At 36.9% G+C, this 16,959-nt stretch overlaps 1 protein-coding gene across 10 annotated transcripts; it reads left to right on the forward strand.

Annotated features, from left to right (window-relative positions):
- Positions 1 to 711: 711 nt before the first annotated feature.
- Positions 712 to 15,893, forward strand: LOC147400280 (Tetratricopeptide repeat (TPR)-like superfamily protein). 10 transcript variants are annotated; one of them, XM_086445907.1, is made up of 5 exons: positions 717 to 856; positions 2,855 to 4,065; positions 8,563 to 8,663; positions 10,598 to 10,760; positions 12,946 to 15,893. In XM_086445907.1, exons 4-5 carry the CDS (start codon positions 10,736 to 10,738, stop codon positions 15,615 to 15,617), a joined length of 2,697 nt encoding a protein of 898 aa, XP_086302033.1. In that variant the 5' UTR covers positions 717 to 856; positions 2,855 to 4,065; positions 8,563 to 8,663; positions 10,598 to 10,735; the 3' UTR covers positions 15,618 to 15,893. The 10 variants fall into 10 exon arrangements, with proteins under 10 accessions (XP_086302037.1, XP_086302033.1, XP_086302038.1 ...); XM_086445912.1 differs by having other exon boundaries at positions 2,855 to 2,924; XM_086445906.1 differs by lacking the exon at positions 8,563 to 8,663 and having other exon boundaries at positions 10,236 to 10,760.
- The last annotated feature ends 1,066 nt before the right edge of the window (positions 15,894 to 16,959 follow it).

The raw sequence follows: 16,959 nt of genomic DNA on the forward strand, positions 1-16,959 counted from the left end.
TTATTATAATGGGTAATAACTATTAAATATAAATTATTTTTATTATTATATGTTATCATGGGATGAGATAGTTAATCACACATCGAGATTCTAATATTTAATCATTTGATTTTTGAGTATGACACAATAGTTATCGGATATTTATTAGGTTGATTTTGGTTCCAAAGGTCTCATAACCAGAATCAAAATCTATCGGAATTGAAACTGATGTTAAAGTTTGACCCCGATTCTGGGTATACATGGAACCGACCTAGGATATAGATGGAACCGATCCAAACCCTACCCATTGACACCCCTAATCTAATGACCAATAAGAGAGAGTAAAATTATAATCGTGAGAGAAATGATCTTTGCTTGAACAGGTTGTTCAATCTAAAGTAATAAGAGAGAGTAAAACTAGCATTAGAAATACTAAAACCCTAATTGTGAGAGAGAATCCTTGCTTGAGTGGGATGCTCAATCTATAATAATCATGAGATACAGAGAGCGAATTCTTGGATTGAGAGAAAAGAAGGTATGTAATTTTCTCTCCATTTCTCTTCTTTGGATTGTTAAGTGGGGAGAGAAGAGAAAAGAAGTGGAGGGAAGAGGAGGGAAAAAATGATTTAACTTCATCCAAAAGTGGAGAGACAATGAGAGAAGAGAAGAGAAGAAGTTTTACATTCCAAGTTTCTCCCTCATTATTTTCAAATTTTCCAAAGATAGGTAATATTGGCAGGCCAGCTACTGCTGCTTACACCCCAAGAACAAATCAACCTCAACTAAACAGGAACCGTAGAAATGTGATGAGGAACGAAGGAGACGAAGAAACCCTAGGGATGTGGAACGAAGGAGGCGAACTCGAGTAAGAGACGACGTGAGCTATCCTCTCTCTCTCTCTCTCTCTCTCTCTCTCTCATTCTTCTGCTTTTTTTTTTCTTCAAAAAACCAGAAGAGTATCATATGAAATTGAAATTGTGAAATGGGTTCAATTTTTGGTGTAGATTTGTTCTTATTAACTATGGTCGTTTTTTTTTAAATTGTATTTTTATGGATTATATGTGAAAAATTGTAGGTTGAGATGGTGTAAGTAATCAAACAGAATGAAAATTAATAACAATTAATAATAGACCAAAGCGACACATAACAATGGGTTATGTAGAGGATTATGATATCTGGTTTGTATTGAAGATTATCTGGGTATGATATCTGGAATGGAGGGGCTGGAATGAGGAATTTTCACGTAAAATAATAGTATCCGAAAGTGCTCCCCATCGATTTGCTTGTATATCTATTGTTTTTATGTTTATTTGTGTGATATAATACTGTTGGCTTCTGAAATATATGGCATTTTGTAGAAAGTTTTAGACTTTGTAGAAGGAGAGTTTCAGAAAGCTTTATGATTTGTGGGGGCTAATAAAATGGAACTTATTCATTTATGGGTTCTCTTGTTTTGAGTAGCAAGAAGTGGGTATATGCATATAGATCCCCCAACACAATTTTAATAGAGAATGATTCAAGTATGTCTGATGTAATGCATAATACTTAATGGCGCCCTCCATACAAAATACTTGGTTAAGTTTTTTTTTTTTTCAAAAAACCAGAAAGTGTCGATTTAATGTATTGTTGTTTTGGTTATTATCATCTCTCTAATGTGGAATAGTTACTGGATAACTTTCAACAGCAGATATGATGACCTTTGTTTTCAGAATGGGATATTTGGTTTGTCATTGCTAAGGATTGAATTCTATTATTAAACAGTGTTTTAGGTAGGTGTGTGCTTAATTAACTTTATTTTGTTGTTGATTCTCCATCCCTGGCATAGTAATCAATAGATTGGGGAAGATCTTTGTACGTTAGTATGGATGCTTCCATTGTTGTTTTAGCCGAGTGTTTCTGATTGCAATTTCTGCCTGATTCTGTTTACTTTCCTCCAATTATTAGTCTGCTATTGAAATTGAAACTTGCCCATTTCATTCCACCCTAGTTGCTTGGTGGGTGAGCTGTAGATGAATTGTGTGATTCCTACAGATGGATCAGCGGGATTTGCATTTCTGAAAGGTCTTGAGTGATGTTGAGGAGTCCTTTGGTACACTAAGTTGATTTCATCTTTGCATGGATGAAGAATCACATATCACGAAATTGTACCAAAGGACACCTCAACATCAATAAATTGATTTCATCTTTTCATGCCCCCTCCTCCCAAGCGCCACCAGCCATATCACCCTCCCAAAAAGATTTCCCCACCAATACTAATAAGTTGAAGGGTTGTGTTTGTTGGAGGATTTGATTTCTTGGGAAATAAAATGATACTGTTCCCCAAAATAGCAATGGAAAATGCTGAATGACTTCCTTGGACATCTCTGTATGATTTTTAGTGTGTGTTGTGGACACTTGTTTGCTTAATTAGATAAGACCCTTAAAGTTTCTCACTAAATCAGCTTTTTTTATGGTAGAAAAGGTTTCAAGCATTCATGTTGAGGGGTGTAAAGACTCTTTTTGTTATAGATAAAAATTATTTGAGTCAAGTAAAATAAAATAAACTTAAGACCATGGTTCAAAGTTTGGTTGCTATATTTGCTATACATTTACTTCCCATCTGCCTTCAACATGGTATGGGCATCTTGTATTTTTCTTTAGCATTGCCTTTTTAATACAAAATACTTGATGGCGCCCTCTATACAAAATACATGGTTAAGTCCTATCCCAAGACTAAAGAGGTAGGTTATACTTGGGATTAGCCTTATTTATTCAATATGTTTATCTCCACCCTGTTTTCAATATTTTTATTCATTGCATGTTATAACTAGTTGTTAGAACGATAGATATGTTGCTGGGTAGCTCCTGTTACTCATCTTACCATTCACATTTTCAGATCATACGGATTTAGAGGAAGCAATCATTAAGGAGGAGATTTATGAGGAGACATATGAGAAATTGACTCCGTCAGTTTGAGTAGTTGTTCTTTTATTTTAATGTTTTAGTTTGAGAAATTTATGTCAGGGCACTATGTGCCATTTTATTTCAATATTACAAATTAGCTATTTTATATGTCTAATTTGGAGTCATCGGTTTATGTCATCACAAGATTGGTGATTATGAATTATAAATTGATTGTTAGCTTCCGTGAACTCTTATTTATTGATTTTAGTTATTATTCCGCTATGTTACAACTGTTAAACATAAGTTGTTTTATTATTATATGTTATCATGGGATGGGATAGTTAATCACACCTCGAGATTTTAACACTTAATCATTGTGATTCATGTTTGGATTTTGGGGCATGACACAATGGTTATTGGGTATTTGTTAGGTCGATTTTGGTTCCAAAGGTCTCATACCCATAACCAAAATCAATCGGAACAGAAACTAATGTTAAAGTTCGGGTCCGATTTTGGGTATACATGGAACCGAGGGCATAGATGGAGCTAATCCAAACCTGACCCATTGACACCCCTAATCTAATAACCAATAAGAGAGAGTAAAAGCCTAATCATGAGAGAAACGATCTTTGCTTGAGCTAGTTGTTCAATCTACAACAATAAGAGAGTAAAACTAGCATTAGAGAAACTAAAACCCGAAGCATGAGAGAGAGAATCCTTGCTTACAGTAATCGTGAGAGAGAGAGAATTCTTGTGTTGCTTAAGAAACATATACGATCCACTTTTCTACTCCAACGATCTAAACCTAGCACAATCGATTTTCGGACCACTCAGATATCGGGTAAAATCCGACCCATTTTAAGCCCTATCAAAAACTTTTCTTTCTGCAAGTCTCTCTCTCTCACTCATAGAGACTACTACTAGAAAGTGGAGAGTGATCTCTCTGAAACCAAATGTACCCTAGCTCTCTCTCCATTGCAAACTCGACCAAAATCTTTCACAATCTCTTTGGAATTCTTCACCCTTAATATGCGCTTTTGAACTCTTATAAGGGATTCAGTACAATTTTTTCTTCAACCAATTCTCGATTGTTTCTCTTTTATGTTCATGTTTTGTATTGGCGTGTTGGAAATTTCTAGTAAGTTCTCGATGAATTTTCAGCAAAGAGCCAAAGATTGAAGTTAGATATTCTCGCCAATCGAGGTATGATTCTTGTTTAGTCTTTCTTCCATGTTTCATCATTTTCTATGAAAGTTTTCTCCTTTATAAATTTGGAATTTTTTTTGGCCTTATTTGATGTTGTTTTCAACTTAAATGTAGCATCTTTTTAATTGATCCATACTATCACTGGCAAAAAGCTTTGAAGCTCATAAGAACTACAACTTATCAATCCTAGTATTAATTTTTGTGAGTATATTTTATGGGATGCTTTATTATATTTTAATTACTTTAAAAAACACAGTGAAATTGAGCAATTGTTAGATCAAGTTCATTTTCGTGATTATCTTTCCCAAGGAAGTGAAGGGGATAATACATTACATGTGTATTCTAAGAAGTTAATTGATGTTAGGGATGAGGTAAAACTCGGGGTGACTTTCAGTACATTGGATGAGGCATATGCTTTTTAGAGTATGTATGGCAGAGATACAAAATTTGGTATTTGAAAACATTTATAGTCTGTGGGATTGCGCGTGGAACATAGGTGGGGAAATGATTTTCGCTAACATATGTGATTTTTAGGTGGATGATGGTGCATTTTACTTATTATTCAATTTCCCACCCAAAGTGATTTTCCACCCTGGGAAGGAATATGATTTCCCAATCCACCCCCCCGGAAAATTATTTTTCCAACCCCTTTTGTTATTCTCACACGATCATGTTGGGTGAACAACAGGCCAATAGCCGCTTCGTCACATTACTGACTTATGGGCTAACTAGTAATTCATAGAACACCCCACCTTGCTATTGAATGAGAATGATTTGGAGACATCAGGGATGACCCGTAACTGATCTGGCTGTTCGGGTTCAAGGGTAATAGGAGTTAAATATCGGTGCTCTGGATCTAGAATTGCTTTTTTGGCAGGTCACCCTCAACCTGATTGGAATGGGGAATGTGAGATTGACCTACCTTAAACATACCCCCACTTTGAATCACCCAAAAACCTTTATATTTGAGGCAGGAGGAGGGATAAAAGATCATTTGAATTCAAATACTGCAAATGCTGGGGAGTAAGGAGGGAAGTGGGCTAGAAAAGTACCCATCCACTTCTCAAAAATCAAAGGGTCCGAAGGAGCCTATATATAATTGGTTTATCGACTAAAAGAGCTCAATTGCGTTTATAATGAATGCCACTATCTCCAATTGTTTAGGAGGGTAATAAGGTTCAAAGGTATGAAGGTGTCACTGGGAGGAGAAAAGCATAGCTAATGCTTTCCAAAAAAGTCCCTCACATTAGGGAATGTGTAATTAAAGTATGTGATGATTGATGGAGAGCACGACTTGTGCCAACTAGCTGATTCTTATAGGTGTTAATGTTCATTTTGGCTTATGTATCAAACATTAGAATGTATCTTGATGTCCATTATGCATGTATATTATGAGAGACATTTTTCTTTTTAGAATTATCTATGACCTAGCATTATAATAGATTTCAATGAGAAGGACATCCTATGTCTTTTACGTTGTATATGTTTATAAGTAGGGTTCTTGGGCATGGTGATGAGGATGGATTAAAACTAAGAGAAGCAACCACTCAAATACATGCAAAAAAAATTATTTTATTTATTAGGGCCCAAGTGCTTTAATTCGTTCCATTTCTTTTCAATTCATTCTTTGATGTTTCGTATCCCTCTTGTTTACTATTACAATGACGTCCGAACGACCATTGACTTGGTTTAGGTGGAAGATCAGAATCACTCTATATATATATACATGTACTTAGGCTTCAACATTCAATTAGTGACTACGACTCTCTTATGGAACTAAGTGAAAAACAACCTAGGTCGCTGCTTGAATCAGTAAAATGGTGATGGCTCTGGTAAATTAAGTAACTTAACATGAGGTTGCATTGCTAACTATTATGAAGTTCTATAGTAAGACAATATCATAAGGTAAACCTTTATATAAACAAACCAATATATAGGATGCATCGTGCCTGTGATGTTGGTTGTGCTATGTACATTGTACAGGTTCTTGATGTTCTCTGGGTTTTCCATACTTTGGTTGCCTAAGTGCGCCTTGCAATTGTCACTGATGTTCCAAATCACTTCCCTGGTGGAGTCACTAAAATGAAAGATGGAAAAAATGGTCATAGGAGATGATGCGGGTAAGGTCTTAACTGGTGGTTGACATCAAGTAACATGAGGATTTGCTAAGTATTTGATAACTTGGGTAATGAAACCATGTCTTTTGCCTAAACCAAGTCAGTGGTTGTTTGGACATTGTTGTAAATAGAAGGGACAAGAAGAACAAATGCATTGGATAAAGAAATGAGGAGAATAGATGGAGGGGTGAAAATATTGTGTTCTAGCTTCTTTTTTTTCCGTCTATATGTTTGGGTTGGTGTTTTTCATTTTTGTTTTTATCCATCCTCCTCACCATACTCAACACCAGTGTTTATAGGCAGATCGGATGTAAAATGATAAGGTTGTCCTTGTAATTGAATTTGTTATGGTGTTGGGACATGCATGATGTGAAAGGGAAAAAGTGCACATCTTTTAATAGAAATCCATAGTGAACATCAAGATACGCTATGATATCTAATATGGGTGGTAGAACATGTTTTGATACCCATGAAAAATCAACTAGTTGTCACATATTGTGATTTCTATCAGACTTCCCCATTGCAATGAGATTCTGCAAGGAGCCGACAATGACTTTCTACACCCTATGGCTTCCATATCTTTGAGCCTCAGTCTCGTTCTCCCACAATTGGAGAAGATGGTGTCCATTCCAATGCCACTAAGCGCTTTTTGCAAGCAAACCCGAGTGAGATGAGGTATAACCAACTTTTGACTATGATGACAGTTTGGTGCAAATAAGGCAACTGGTGATTCCATCATGGCATGGTAATACCCCAGGCCCCAGTCTCACGTGTGTGTGTGGGGGGGGGGGGGGGGGGGGGGGGGGGGATATCCTTCCCCCCCATCTTTTCCTCCATACCCTTTTGTTTTTGCTTGGCCTTCCGGGACTTGACCCGTCCGTTGTCCTATGATAGATAACCTGCATATTGCGATTCATTTGGCGCGCCATCTACACCATTAAAAATCTTTTCTTGAGAATAATCTCGGTTACTATGAGCAGAGTGGAAGTTTGGAGTAGTTTAGTTACTATTTGAAATATCGGTGGAATGTATACCCTTGATTTTAAAGCAAATAGTTTTTTGAAATGTGTATTTCATAGTGACACTTCCTTATCCTTATGACAAGTGGAAGTTACATGTGTTCCTTACATCTTGATTGTACATAGCTCAAAATTTGCACAAATTGGGTGATCTGAAGCTCTTAACTATTCAATGATTCCATTATTTTACATGGTCAATGGAAATTTGCATTACTTATATTTTTCCCATTTATATTTATCAAAAAAAAAATATTTTTCCCATTTATACTTATCAAAAATAAAAAAGATTGCAATTTATTAGACTATGAGTTCATCTAATCATTGTGGAGTTGTATCTGGACCATTGATTGAAGTTTGTGGTTTAATGAGATTGACAACAAATTAGACAGAAGATGGGAAAGTATAGAGTATTTCACAGCAAACATACCTCTTACTTAGTTTATGCATCTAGTTTTTGGGAGCTATCAAGAATTTCACCGACTCGTACATGAGCCTAAACTTGTAGGAGTGGGATTAGAAGATCTAGTTTGCACAACTCATTCATTAAAGCAGAATATATATCAACGATAAGAACTAGTTATGAGGACATCTGAGCATAGTCCTACATCAACTTGTTTTGCATAAGTCATCAATAGTTTCTTACTAACATTTGACATCAATCATACCAAGTCCAATCAATCCAACAATTATTTGGTTTCTCAACTGACAATCTTCTATTTCAATGAGTTTTCTGTTGGTTTGCGTTTGTGCATAAACTTATTCAGGATTTTCTTGTTTATATCTTTTGGATGGAAGTGACATGGGGCAGTGCTCCAGTTTCTTCCCTATGAGTTCTCATTCCAACTAGAACTATATTGTAAGTAGGCACACCTATCATATTATTTAACTAGAGTTCGCCTATGCCGTAGTGTGAAAGCCATGTACTTTGACACTTAGAGTTAGGTGTAGCTCGCCCCGAAGTCACCCGGGAGCGCCCATGTAATTCTATGTAAGGCTCACATATGAAGCCATATCAGCCCCTGTGCCAGGGCATATCTGTTAGCTTAGTGGTGTTTTAATAATAAAATTTTAAAGAGTATGACCGGCCTCTACTTTTGATGTTTCCTTTTGGAAACCTAGTAAAGACTTAGCGTACTCTTTGTAGAAAGGGTGTCTAGTGTCCCATCCCCGGCCTACACCCACGTTAACTTCAAGCCCTCGCGCCAAGCTACGTGGAGTCCCGCATGTCATAAATCACTAGTTGCTTGTAACAAATCTATTTGCTTTTGTAACATGTTCCTTCGTGTAATTTGCATACTATATCAACAAAGTTGCCTCCGGACTTTGCCTCGTGTTGCTCCCGTTCTCTTTTATTGCAGGCTACATTTTGTGGTGAGAGAATTTTCACAGGCTTGCTTGTGGATTAGCACCCCAAGAGCTGCACGACCTCGTTTCAAAAGAACACGGCCGTGACACGTAGGCATGTGCATCCTCTTTGGGATTAAGGGGGTAAAAACATAAAAAAATAAAGTTAGCGAGTATTATTAAAGTAAAAGATGAAAAACAATAAAGTGAGTTAACGGAGTAAAAGATGAAATATAGTAAAGTTAGACGGGTGAAGAGGAAATGCATAGTTGGATGGGATGTTTATCCTAGCTGGATGGAAGTTTGTCCCCCACAAAAGTGGACCCTACCACTGTATTTTATTATATAGATATGATAATATGATAGGCACACATCATAACTTGGCTGGAAAAAAAACAGGAGAAATTTTTCAGGGAATGATATGATTTTGTTAACTCTTGGTTTTTTGTTTTATTGGTGTAAGGTGGATGTAGCTTTTTAAGGGGATTTCTTTGAGGAGTCTCGACCGCCTCTCGCTTTTTTATTAATAAAATTTCTGTTTACCTATCAAAATTAAAACTTTATTGCCTTTCTCTTCTACCCCCTTGACCCCAAAAAGGACTGGCATGGGCAAACTCTAGTTTAAATTTAAGCCTCATACTTTCATCATTGTTTATTTTTTAGAACTGCTATTGGCACCCAACTTTTACTTATTTTACCCCTCATTTCTTAAATTATTTATCACACCCCAATTAAAGATTAGAACACACTTCCAACATTACAAAGGTTTGGCTCAAATTCTAATCTCAACATTACAAAACATTATAACACTCCTTGAAGCAATGTAGCTCTCTTATTTTTTTAATAAACTTACATACCATTCCAATATGATACAAGAGTCATTTTATTTGAAATTGGCTCAAATAGACTATCCGAAATTATAGTTTGGAACTCATAATTCTGTAATGGCCAACCAGTAAAAAATGCCTCAGAAATTAGAGATCAAGGGCTTATTTCTGTTGTGTTTTTTTTCTTAATCAAGACTTGCCCACCACTATCTGATACACTTCAACTCGTGATCTCACTTTCTAGACTATAAATTTCAATATTTGAGTTCCACAATAACTAAATACAGGAAGCTAGTCAGATAGACTGGAAAAAAGAAAATGGTATTCAAATCAGGAAATAAACACAGCTATCAGTAGTCATATAAACTGTGTTGCTGTGTGTGTTTGTGGGTGTGGGTGGGGTGGGTGGGGCCAGGGGAGGGGGGGGGGGGGGGGGTTTGGGGCTTGAGGGGTGACTGATAACGTGCAGGAAATAAGCACAACTACAGGTTGCCCTAAATCCAAAATATTCAATGTACAGGACAACTCAAGTGTAAGAATTGTGACAAACCTGGAAAACAATGAGATTCCCACTTTAGAAGGATTTTTAAGAAGACCAGATTTAACTGCCTCAAATGGTGAACAGCAGCATATGATGTTTAACAAAGCATCAAACATTGTAGTAGAAATACTTCAATGTTTCAAAGAAAAAAAACATAAATCTAGGTGAATATACTAAAAATAATAATTTTATGATTGGAATACCAGTTCACTATAAAACAAGAAGTAGTGTCTACAATGCATATGGAGTAAAAATAAAATAATATGTGATGATTGAGGCATACAGAATATTGAAACTCTGAAAAATTATTTCTTATCAGGAAATGAATCAGACACAGACAATCAGCTTTTATGGAGGAAATATATGAATGGATAAAGAAAGTGCAAATACATAGAGGAAAATATTTAGTGACCATCTGTTTTCCTCGCATTTGTCCTTTTTTTTGCTTCAATCAAGACCAACTGACGCAAGGCAAATAACCAGTACCAACAGCTCAGTTTCTCTTGCTTGAAGCAACTTCTAAGGTTTCTTATAAAACCAACTCCCTCCATCTTAAATATAATTGTTTATGTTTTTAAAGCCCTTGACCTGTCGTAGCTTCAACCAAGTGTTCTAGTGACTAAGCTGTAAACTATATCCTATCCGGTGTTTCACTAATTATCTTTCCTGGTTTATGCGTAGGTGTCATGTTATTGTTAGAGAGATTTTGAACTCATCCTTCAGCAAGCTTTATTTGTGACATCCCTTATAGTCCGCTTTTCTAAACTCTGAGTTAGGTAAAGAGAAATAAAGGCATATCCACAGGCCAGGAACTCAAAGATGAAGCGGCTCTTGAATAACCAAGGTAATACTTTTTGCGCTTGAGTTTATTTTTCCTAGTGATACAGTTTGAGACTATCCAATTTAGCCTTTCAAGTTCTGCAAAATATTTGTGGACCCTTTTCTTGGTAGATGATGGAATCATATATGGTCTGTCAATGAACTTATCATTTTTTTTTCAATTATTCTATGTTATTAAATCATTTTTATTTGTTTATTATTTTCTTTACACATCCAAAATATCTTTGACAACCACTTAGAAGTAATGAGATTAAAATGAACAGGATAGAGGATATAATCTTTACAGGGGAAAAAAAATGAAGGAACTACAAAGAACAGAAAGCAAAAAATATTTAAGCTCCTCTTTTTGGGCTAGCTGCAAGGATGGCGTCCATTGCCTTTTTTTTATATGTAGCTTCCATTGTTTTTCACATGATGGATTCTAGTTCATGTCCCCTGTGCTGGTTTTTCTAGTTGGAGTCTACTACGCTAGATATTTGTCCTGCTTTATAGGGTATCTGTCCCACTTAGCACCTCCCTTCTTCCGCCTCCTTTAACATAATCATTTTAAATGTTATAATTTTTTTTTCCTTTCAAGATACTATCCAATTCTTTGTTTTCTAGCAAGTTCACACATTTTAAACTTTGATATTATTTCATGAACTTTGATGGAGTAGAGAAGTATTTTCACTCATATATTCCAAATTCTAATACTATTTAGTGAAGGAACTTTTGAGAAATTGTAACTTCATTTTTGTTTGGACGGTGGCGCTTCCCTGCTACGGCTACCACTTTAAGCAATTGAACTGTTGTTTTCCAGTAGTTAAAAAGTACTGAATAATATGGGGTTTGTGGGTGGCTGATAAGGAGGTCTTAGATGATGATTGTAAGTGGTAGATGAGGGGGAGGTCCCATGAGAGAAGAGGATCAGCCATAAAATGGTGAAAATTAGGGTTTCATGAGAGAGGATTTGAAAGAAATGGATTCCCCAAAAGATCGGCCTCTTTCATGGTCATAATATATTATTTATAGCCAAAACCCCTTGACTTTAGTCCGTCCTTATAGATTAATTAAGATGATTTAAATGCCCTTATGATTCATTTTGCACCATCTACATTTAGCCCCCTGCATGGTATAGAGGTGGTGACGATCTCTATGACATGCAATCCTTAGTGCAAATCATGGCAACACACAAGCAAATGAAGTAAAACAAGCACTTGAGAAGGTAAGCAACATCGCACGATCATGCTAGAGCAATAGAACCCATTAGGGTGGTAGAACTAGGAGGCAGAATTGTGCTGAGGACAGGAGGCTGTTAGTCAAGGCACTGGGATCTTGACAACTGTAAGTCATAGCACTGGGGCCTGGCGACTGTAAGTCAAGGGTGGATGAGGGGAGGTCCCATGAGAGAAGAGGATCAGCCCTAAAATGGAGAAAATAACTGTTTCATGAGAGGATTTGAAAGAAAGGGATCCCCCAAAAGACCGGCCTCTTTCTTGCTGTCATAATATATTATTTACAGCCTAAACCCCTTGACCTTAGTCCTTTGTTATAGATTAATTAAGATTAAATACCCTTATGATTCATTTTGCACCACCTACAGGGTATTCAAATGCTTCACTCATTTTAAATCAACAAGTATTGCGTGCAGGTGGTGATCCGCATATTTTTCTCCACTGGCTTTTTCTATACTCTATTCACTTAAGCTACTAAAAATATGAGCTGATATAAATTAGCTTCATAGTAGTTTTACCACCAAAGCCATCCTTGTCATTGAAATGATGGTCAATTTTTTTAAATATTATTTTCATTTTCTTATATTGAAAGTTCCTTGTACTGATTGCCTCACAAATTTACTTATTTGCATACAGTACAATAATATACCAATATGCTATTTTGAACTCTACAGCATGGATACCATTTATGTTTGGCGTATCCCAGAAACATAGCCAATAAGTGGCCTGCACTGGTTTTCTACCATGTTGCACCACCAACTTTTACATGGGACCCATTGATTGTAGTGTAGGTCCTACATCGATGCAAGTGCACAAGTAAACTATGCCATAGACCATCCATAAGGAAATTTACTATTTTTAATCTTATCCTCCTGCATGCCTGTTCTTTATACAGAGGCCCCTCATTTTTTTCTCTCTTCATAGGTTTATGAATTAAGGCAAGGCTTGCTAAATGGTATTTATGTCGTGTTGCAGGAATCTTGCATTCTGATCCGAAGTGTTGTAATATCTACACCGTATACAATAAATTTACATCCTTGAATAATGGGTCTTCTTCTGATTTGGATGGTAAGGTTATTCGCTTCGTGGATGGGAGTAACCAAGACATGAGAAAAAAAGAGGATGCGAAAACAGGCATAGATGATGTATACCACATTTTGAAGAGTGGTCATTGGGGACCTACCTTGGAAAATTCTTTATCTTCATTGGACATAAAACATCAACCAGAATTAGTTAGGGGAGTCCTAAAGAGGCTGAAGGATGTCAATTTAGCTTTAAATTATTTCCGATGGGCTGAGAGGAACATCGGCCAAGTACACAGTCCAGAGGCATATGAATTGCTTCTCGTGGTCATGGCTAGAAGTAAGAATTTTGGTAATTTGGAGCAGATTCTAGAGGAAATGAGTCTTGCGGGATATTGTCTTACAAAGGACACCTGCATGGAATTAGTTACAAGTTGTGTTAATTCCCGACTGCTTACAGAAGCTTTCAATCTGATACAAACCATGCGTAAGTTCAAATTCCGCCCCGCATTTTCAGCTTATACAACTCTAATTGGTGCATTTGCTGGGGTCCATGAGCCTGATCTCGCACTCAGCCTTTTTCATCAGATGCAAGATATAGGCTATGAAGTAAACACCTATTTATTTACGACTCTTATTCGTGTATTTGCCAGGGAAGGTCGTGTTGATGCTGCTCTCTCCTTACTAGATGAGATGAAGAGCAATGCTTTTGATGCAGATATTTTTCTCTATAATGTCTGTATAGATTGCTTCGGCAAAGTGGGTAAGGTGGATATGGCCTGGAAATTCTTCCATGAGATGAAAGCACATGGACTTATGCCTGATGATGTGACCTATACTAGCATGATTGGGGTTCTTTGCAAAGCAAATAGACTTGATGAGGCTGTGGAGTTATTTGAACATATGGAGCTTAACAGGAAAGTTCCATGTGCTTATGCTTATAACACCATGATCATGGGTTATGGATCTGCTGGAAAGTTTGACGAAGCTTACAAGTTACTTGAGAGGCAGAAAGAGAAAGGTTGCATTCCCAGCGTCGTTGCTTATAATTCTATCCTTACCTGTCTTGGGAAGAAAGGGAAAGTTGATGAGGCTTCCAGGATTTTTGAGGAGATGAAGAAGGATGCAGAGCCCAATCTTTCAACCTATAATATTCTCATAGACATGCTTTGCAAGGCTGGTAAAATTGAGGCTGCTTATGAGACCCGGAATGCCATGGAAAGAGTTGGCTTGTTTCCCAATGTGTTGACTGTGAATATAATGGTTGACCGGCTCTGTAAGGTACAAAAGCTTGACGAAGCTTGTTGTATCTTTGAAGGCATTGCTAAGAAGGAAGGCACCTTGAACACAGTTACATACTGTTCTTTGATAGATGGATTGGGAAAAAGTGGAAGGGTGGATGAGGCTTACGATTTATTTGAGAGGATGTTGGATGCGGGTCATATCCCAAATGCTGTTGTCTACACGTCCCTTATTAGAAACTTCTTCAAGTGTGGTAGAAAGGAGGATGGTCACAAGATCTACAAAGAAATGATCCGTAGAGGCTGTTCTATGGATCTGACTCTCCTTAATACGTACATGGATTGTGTTTTCAAGGCTGGTGAAACCGAGAAAGGAAGGGCTCTCTTTGAGGAAATCAAGGCTCATGGATTCACACCAGACGCACAGAGCTATTCTATTCTCATTCATGGTCTAATAAAAGCTGGCTTTGCACGAGAAACCTATGAATTGTTCTATGCAATGAAGGAACAAGGTTGTGTTTTGGATACTCTTGCTTACAATACTGTTATAGATGGGTTTTGCAAGTCGGGTAAAGTGAATAAAGCATACCAACTACTTGAGGAAATGAAGGTCAAGGGTTATCCTCCCACGGTGGTTACCTACGGATCTGTCATTGATGGGCTTGCGAAAATTGACCGGCTTGATGAGGCATACATGCTCTTTGAAGAAGCGAAATCAAAAAGAGTACAATTGAATGTAGTAGTTTATAGTAGTCTTATTGATGGATTTGGAAAAGTGGGTAGAATCGATGAAGCCTATCTTATTATGGAGGAGTTGATGCAGACAGGTTTTACCCCTAACGTGTACACATGGAATTGCCTTCTTGATGCCTTAGTGAAGGCAGAAGAGGTCAGTGAAGCTCTAGTCTGCTTTCAGTCCATGAAAGATTTGAAATGCACACCCAATACCTTCACTTACAGTATTCTCATAAATGGTCTTTGTCGAGTTCGGAAGTTCAACAAGGCTTTTGTGTTTTGGCAAGAGATGCAAAAGCAAGGGTTAAACCCTAACGTAATTACCTACACGACCATGATCTCTGGGCTTGCAAAGGCTGGGAACATAGCTGAGGCAAATGGGTTGTTTGAGAGGTTCAAGGCAAGTGGAGGTGTTCCTGACTCAGCTAGTTATAATGCTCTAATAGAAGGGTTAAGTAATGCTGATAGAGCAATGGATGCATATACACTTTTTGAGGAAACCCGCAGAAGAGGTTGTTGCATCAACACCAAGAGCTGTATTGTTCTTTTGGATGCATTGCATAAGGCCGAATGTCTTGAACAGGCTGCAATTGTTGGTGCTGTGTTGAGAGAAATGGCTAAGTCTCAACACGCATCAAGATGCTTGTAACATTATGTACTTCAATTTTATTCTAAGTTATCAAAAGGAGATGGGTGTCTCAGTTCCTTGGCTTCTTTCTCATCATCTATTTGATCTAGCTACACTCAGGACGAGTAGTATGCGTACTCTTCTCATTATTTCTTTCTTTAGGGTTGCAGTTGCTCCCTAAACATGTATTTTCTTAATTTATTAAAATGAAATTTTGAGTAAGAATTACACACTGAAAAAAGCTTCTTTGCAAGCATTATAAATCCCAAATATCAACACTTTTTTTCTTCTTCTTAATGGCTTGAATCAGCTAACTTTGGGCACTAGCTAAGCCTTATTTTGGATGAGGATTGACTGACATGTTTCAAACGTAAGTGGTCTTCATCACGCGTCATTTTAGCTTACTACATTCATGGGGGGTTGTATAAGAAAAATGAGGTTTTTGTTTGCAACTACTTTTTGAGGGTTACAATCCTTCAAATGGTGTAGTTCTGAACGGTAATTCAGTTTATTTAAAGAAAAAGATCAACCCTGTTGGAGGGGTTTAGTCCATTTTAGTAAACTCTCTTATATCTAAATGGTCCCTTACCTAAACTACCTTTTTTTTCTCATTTTCTTCACAATATTAGTTAAAAGTTGATCCCCAACTACAGCCCCTCCAAACAACTCTATACAACCATGTTTCAAATCTCAGCTGTATAATCATGAGATGAAAAGCAAGGTTCAAAATCTCTTCTGTAACCTAACCATGTTTCAAATTCCAGATGTCTGATGGAAATATTATTTGGGGAGGGGCATTCCATCTGCAAATTTTTTGGGGTTTCTAATAGCGAAGTCCACTTCTGTCTCAAGAGTCGAAGAAGCTCCTATTGAAAGTCGAATCTTTAACTTATAATAAGAACAAGAGATCATTCTCACTAAATCCCTTTGCTCCTCATTCTTCGAGCATCAGAAAGATCCAAGTTTTAATTTGTTTATTTGGATTCTGGGTTCGTTTCTTCTTAATTTCATATCCTAATTCAAATTAATTATACAAGAAGCATTTTTCTTCTTGAGAAAGAACATGATAACCCTGAAATAATAATTGAAATAACTAGGTATATTGAGAATTGAAATAATAAGAAAATTAATCAACAAATCAAAAAGCGTCTGCTCAATGCTATCAGCAACATTTCAAGGGTCTTTAGGAGAAAACCATCAGCTGATTTTTTAGCATCTTACATTTCCATTTCGAGAGGTTTTGTATCCTCGTGAATTTCCAAATGACCTTATATGTATTGTGAGAGAAGATGTAAGAGTGGTCAATCTTGTGGATGAACGTGTTATCTCTCATTTTCTCCTCCTGGCAGGGATCTGTCTTAAC

This window comes from Akebia trifoliata, chromosome 6 (genome assembly GCF_017979445.1).
Source record: "Akebia trifoliata isolate Shusen 1 chromosome 6, ASM1797944v1, whole genome shotgun sequence".
Taxonomy (NCBI): domain Eukaryota; kingdom Viridiplantae; phylum Streptophyta; class Magnoliopsida; order Ranunculales; family Lardizabalaceae; genus Akebia; species Akebia trifoliata.